The following is a 6,151-nucleotide window of genomic DNA, read 5'->3' as shown; positions in this document are numbered from 1 at the left end:
AATACCAAATTTGATTTCAAACATGAAGGCACAGATGACATACTGGGCTCCAGGCAAATGAAGGCATCAAGGAGTATGTTTCCCTGACAGCCACCAATGCACCTGCAATGAGGATGGGGTGGTAGGATCCTTTATACAATTGCAACTGAACCATAGTTTTTATAAGGTGTCCAGCTGGTATCCTTCATTGTGGAGTTTCTCTTCTGAACCATGAACACTGTGCTCTCTTTGGCAGCATGTATATTAAAAACTGGAATGATAACGAGATTACCATGGCCCCTGCCAAGGATGACATGCAAATTCACGAAATATTCCATATTTAAAATTAAGTGTCTAGGAAGTAAAGGTCAACACAATACTGAGTAATGTTGAAGGCAAACAGTTATTTCAAGAATGTTTCTTTATTGATGGCTGCATCTCTTTACAATGAGAGGGGTCTCAGGTGACTTTAAAATTTGCTGCTTAGAAGTAGGTCAGCTCATCATTCTTGTTTTTATTAGCCTGGTAACCATCAAGTTGCCAATCATCTTCTTTAGAAATCCCTCTGAAGGCTTTTATGTGAAGGAAACCACCACACCCTATATCCATCTGAAAAACAGGAAAGAAGAAAGAAAGAAACAAAGAAACAAAAGGAAAGTAACAAAGAAAGAAACAGAAAAACAAAGGAACAAAGAAATGAAGATAATTCACATGGATATCAATTGTACTACAGATCTTCTTTCTTGTTAAGACTTGAGGTGCTAAGATCATCTGAAACAACTCTTCTGGCTAAGGACAGCACCAATGAACTGAACTCCCATCCCTTATATCAGGAAAAAGCACAGCTAACAGTATGGCCAAAAATATATTTCCTAGATGTATTTTTTATACCTTTTAGAAAAAGGTTTTATTCAATTTATTTGTATTTACATGCATCATATGCATGTAATGCCTGAAAACATCAGAAGAGGGTGTCAAATGCCATAGAACTACAGTCAGAAATACTTGTGAGCTGCCATGTGTGTGCTGAGAACCAAACCCAGGTCCTCTGCAAGAACAGCCAGCACTTCTCCTACCCACTAATCTATTTCTCCACCTCGATTTACTTTATTGTACTTTCCATTAAAATCTTGGCACAGATGCCATTCCAAAGTTACATGTTATTTTCATGATGCCTGGAGAGGAGCAGTAGGAAGCCTGTGTTTTTGGTGATTCTGTTTTCTGACTTCTAAGTTGGGAGAAAAATTGGCAAATAGTTTGATAAGGTAAAAGAAACTCAGGTTTGCTTTAGAAAATATGGATTGTATGGTCCCCATATCTCTGTTGTGTTGTAACCTACTTTGTGAATAAACACCAGGCTGCCTCCTTTGTAAAGTAAAAATAAAAAAAGCCTAGATACCCTCAGGGTAACATTCCCAATGGTTTTGTTGTTGTGGTTGTTTTCTGTATGTGTGTGTGTATGTTCACATTGACTTTTTATTGTTTTCTGGATTCACAGGGTAAAACAAGGTAACTATCCTACCATCCAATGGATTGGGCAGTCTTCTACTTGCAAGTGTCTTAATTAAAGACCAGAGGTGGAAATGAAGCTACAGTTGGGGAAACAGGAAACAATCACATCAGTGCTTGAGGGAGGTTGGCATCTAACCTTAATGAAGTAGTTTTGTCCAGCAACAACTTGAGATTTATACTCAATGGCTTCGAATTTTTCATATTTCTTATTGGTTTGCTCTTCGAGCTGTGGTCTAACCTTAGGAGGAGAAAGTAAGAGATGATGTTAGGGCTGTGTTGGCTCAGTTTACCTGAGTCACAAATCTGGGTACCTCATCCTGCTGAGAGTGCTCAGAGTTGCTGATGAACCTGGGCTGGCTGCTCAAGAAGCCAATTTCAGAACTTGGAAGACTGAGGCAGAAGAATGCTCTTCAAGAACAGCTTGGGTTATACAAAAAGATCCAGGCTCGTTGAGGCTACAAAATAAATTCTGGCCCAAAAATCAAAACACAGCCGGGCAGTGGTGGCGCATGCTTTTAATCCCAGCACTTGGGAGGCAGAGGCAAGTGGATTTCTGAGTTCGAGGCCAGCCTGGTCTACAGAGTGAGTTCCAGGACAGCCAGGATTACACAGAGAAACCCTATCTCGAAAAACAAAAACAAACAAACAAAAAAAAAACATCAAAACAAACACACACACACACAAATACAAATAAAGCAAAAAACTATATAGTCGTAATTTGCAATGAAAGGCCCCAATAGGTATGTCTATATTTGATCAGGAAATACAAAGTGAACAACACATAGTGAGGATTTTCTCTGGGATCCCTCAGATCATGCTAGAAGTACAATAACCGACTCTGGCCTGATACTGTGTGGGGACCCAAGAGACCATAACCTTGGAGTCTTCAGGAAGAATGCATTTCATGGCTTAACAAAGACTTTCAGCAGTGTCTGCGCTCTGGTGTTCTCTGGAAGGAAGATTGTTGCTGTGAGTGAGAAAATGCTTCCTAAAAATACACAGTTTACTGTTGGTTTCTCTGCCTCCAAATGCTTTAGTGAGGGTTGTCCTCTCAGGCTTTCTCCTGCAACACAGGACAGATGAGTGACATCTGGGAACTGAGCCACCATCCTGTACCGGCTCGCCTGACATTAAAAGTGTTGGCAGCAGTGCCTAATCTACTTTTTGATCTTAAACCTGTGATCATGAAACAGTGATTAACTGATTAACTAAGTTTTATTCTATAACGTTCACTAGATATCTTAATTTCCTTTGCAATATTAAATTTGGGGAAGTAGAGGCAGTTCCTTTCAGCCTTTATGTAGCTTCTACAGTTTGCAGCCAGATGCTGAACACCTACGAGAAACTCAGCAGTTCCTAGGAACTGCTTCTTGGCTATGTATCTATCTCTCATGGATTTAAGCCTGAGGCCCTGGCTTCCACAGAGAAGGCAAGGTTGCTGCATTCCTTTGCTATGATACCTGCAAAGCTCCCCAGGGTGCTGAGGCTGTGCAGTGAAAAAGGACAGGGTAGTATCTTATCTGAGTGCCTCTTAAACATTTTGAGTCTTGGTTTCATCCTCCAAATCTAGGATGGAATGCCTCCTTGCCTGCCTGGAGCTTTGAAAATCAACTGACAGGTGGCAGAGATCATGGATTTTAGAACAGCAAAGCTTCTTCCCTGGTGAGGTGACTTCCTTAAATATCTATGTCTCATTCTGCTTCTCTGGAACTACAAGAACACATTTCTAAATTAATTTCATTACTGAAGATGTGGTCTATAGATGGTGTAATTAACAAGATAACCCTTTCCAATAACTTCCTAACTTAAAATTATATGATTAAAATACATTTTATGTATGTATAAAACCCGCAAAGAACTAATGAGAATATCATGATCAAAAATTACCCTAACCAGACAGGATGAAATACTCCTATAGCTTGTTACTTGGGAGGCTAGAGGCAAAAAAATTTACTTGATCTTGTAAGGTTTGGAGCACTCTAAGAAATAGCAAAACCTCCTTTTCAAAAGAACAGTTATTCTAGATAACCAGATGCTCAACGATTAAAAACCATGAAAATCTGTTATAATGTCTTTATTTCAAATAACTGTATTTCCCTGCCTATCCTCCTACAGACCTGGTTATGGGACATCTCAGGGGGATTTTTATTTCAGTCAACATAGGTATCAACTATGCATCCTTTGAACATATTTGTTTTTAAAAACAACTTTTATGCATTTTATTTTAGTTGGTTCTTTTAGCTCTTTCTTCTTAAAGTGAAATAAATAACTTTTCCTTGGCATCCTACTTTAAGGTCCCATCTCCTCCGAGCCGTCTAGGATGCTTGATATATCTAGTCGAGATAGATAGATAGATAGATAGATAGATAGATAGATAGATAGATAGATAGATGGAAGTGAAGTTATGGGTAGAAGTGCACACACTTCCAGAAGATACCTTGGAAGAAATGTGGACACACAGGCCTGTCTAGCCCTCTTCATTCAGATCTGCATTCTGTCTAGAGCAACAAGTGACTTGTGCACATTTAAGGTTGAGAACACCAACTTGATGTGAGGACTCTAATGAAGATTTAAAGATCTAATATTCCTCAAAAATAAAATGCTCCAAGGTATTTTTTGAAATAAACCTATGAGTGAGAACTATTTAGCCTTAAATATTTAGTCACTGAATTGTAGCCCTGTGACACCATCAAGAATGTTCAGTGCTCTAAGCATGAAGGCTCCCACCTGTCTACTCACATAAAATCTGATGGTGCCTAGCCTATAATGGTGGCACATACCTATAATCCCAGCACTTGAGAAGTCGAGGCAGCAGGAGTGCCTTAGTTTGAGACTAGCTTGAGATCTGCAGGATAGACCATCTAGCAAGATGAAGCCTCAAACAAACACACAAACAAACAAATAAAACAAAACAAAAAGAACTGATTTTGTCCTCCAGGATGATTTGGTTTCAGAGAGGAAAACAATGTGATATAAGAAAATAAGGTGGCAGATCTCAAACCTACCTCCATAATTTGCATGCATTTCTTCTTTGTAAAACAGGTAACATGTTTTACAAAGATACATCTTTTTATATAGATGATAGTACAACATGTATTAATTTGCTAGAAACATTTAGTTGTATTTTGAATGTTCGGTTGGCATAGCATCCTGGAATGAGTTCAGGGTTCCTTAACAATCTTAGGAACCTCCATATCTCAGCTTCAACTGGTGGGACTGGAAAATTCCATCAGTAATTACAGTTCCTGGGATCAGACATGTGAGGTGTAGAGAGGATGCAGCATGAATTCACCTTCAGCTGCTGGGGAAACTGAGGCTGCACTAAAGAGTGTGACTTGGCCAATTTTGCTCTTGGGTTGTTGACACTTCTCTGAAAGGCTTAATGTTCTACTTTTAGCTGTATAAATGTCTGAACAAAACCCATATATTTCTGGTTTCTATCATTTCCCACACTCTGAACATGGGGCAAAATTATGAATCAAATTTTGGAAGTTTGGTTTGGGATCAAGCTTTTTCCTAAAGTACATTGACTCACCTTGTCAGCAATCGCCTGGATTTCTGGTGTGGCTTTTCTAGACCTTGACAAGCCTCCGGGCATCATTGTGGTAAGTTGCTCCTATGCTGGGCAGGATGCTTAGAAGAAATGATCCAGCAAGCACTAAGAGTCAGGGTTTTAAAGGTATCTGTAAACTCCTCCTCTAATGTATTATCTCCACAGTATCTGAGGGACTGGGGAAATGAGTGTGGCCTCAGGCAAGTCTTACTTCATCCCTGAGAGGAAATGCTGAGTGGAGTTGGGGGGAAATGTGGTGGAGGACATGAGCAAGTATGTGTCATAGTGTCATCCTGTTGTGTCTTCTGAGGAAAGACATGTATGACCAGACTTTCTAAATATGTTAAACCTTGAAAAGTTCTTTAAAGAGAATATTTAATAATATCAAGGCTGGTTGCTTACGATCCACCCAACTTTATAAAATGATAAAACTGTCTACAGTGGATTTTTACTTGTAGTTTCAAAATATTCATCCCCATAAATAATGTTATTTACTCTTTATAAAGAATAAAATGGCAACACCTTCATTTCTTCTGCTGCTGCTTATTCTCTTGTTTTACATTTTTGGTGGGTTTTTTTTTTTTTTTTTTTTTTTTGGTTGGTTGGTTGGTTGGTTTTTTTGGTTTGTTGTTGTTGTTTGTTTGTTTGTTTGTTTGAGACTTGGTTTCTTTGTGAAACAGCTCCATGTTATCCTGAAATTCACACTCTTTCCAGGCTGACTACAAACTCAAAGAGATCCCTCTGCCTCTGCTTCCCAGGTGCTTGGATTAAAGACATTCAGCACCATGCCAGATAATTATCTTTTAAAAAAAAAAAAAAAAAAAGAAGGGCTTGCATGTAGCCCAGGCTGTCCTGGAACTCGCTATGAACTTTGAACTTCATACTATTCTGACTCCATCTGCAGAAAGCTAGGATTACAGGCATGGCCTTAAATGTCTGATCCTTCTGTCTCTGCTTCCCAAGTGATGGGATTACAGCCAGTTGGTAACTTGTCAGGTAATATTCCAACCATGTAAAAGCTAAGGCTACTCTTTAGAAGAATTGCTGCATATCAACAGTGAAGTGCTTGGGATGACTGAATATGGCACAGCAAAGTGACAGAGGTTT

General features: G+C 39.1%; 1 protein-coding gene and 1 non-coding gene across 2 annotated transcripts; one reads left to right on the top strand and one right to left on the bottom strand.

Annotated features, from left to right (window-relative positions):
• The first annotated feature begins 219 nt into the window (after positions 1–219).
• Positions 220–323, top strand: LOC117718372 (U6 spliceosomal RNA). The gene has a single exon (XR_004608057.1). It is a non-coding gene; the product is annotated as a U6 spliceosomal RNA (small nuclear RNA).
• A 59-nt stretch (positions 324–382) lies between these two features.
• Positions 383–5,198, bottom strand: LOC117718247 (stefin-3-like). Its single transcript, XM_034515814.2, has 3 exons — positions 5,027–5,198; positions 1,628–1,729; positions 383–588 (listed from the first exon to the last, which is right to left on the bottom strand). Exons 1-3 carry the CDS (start codon positions 5,090–5,092, stop codon positions 463–465), a joined length of 294 nt encoding a protein of 97 aa, XP_034371705.1. The 5' UTR covers positions 5,093–5,198; the 3' UTR covers positions 383–462.
• Positions 5,199–6,151: the final 953 nt, after the last annotated feature.

The sequence above is a fragment of the Arvicanthis niloticus genome, chromosome 12 (assembly GCF_011762505.2).
Source record: "Arvicanthis niloticus isolate mArvNil1 chromosome 12, mArvNil1.pat.X, whole genome shotgun sequence".
In the NCBI taxonomy this organism is placed as follows: Eukaryota; Metazoa; Chordata; class Mammalia; order Rodentia; family Muridae; genus Arvicanthis; species Arvicanthis niloticus.
The sequence above is the reverse complement of the archived record's forward strand: the minus strand, read 5'-3'. Positions and strand labels throughout refer to the sequence as shown.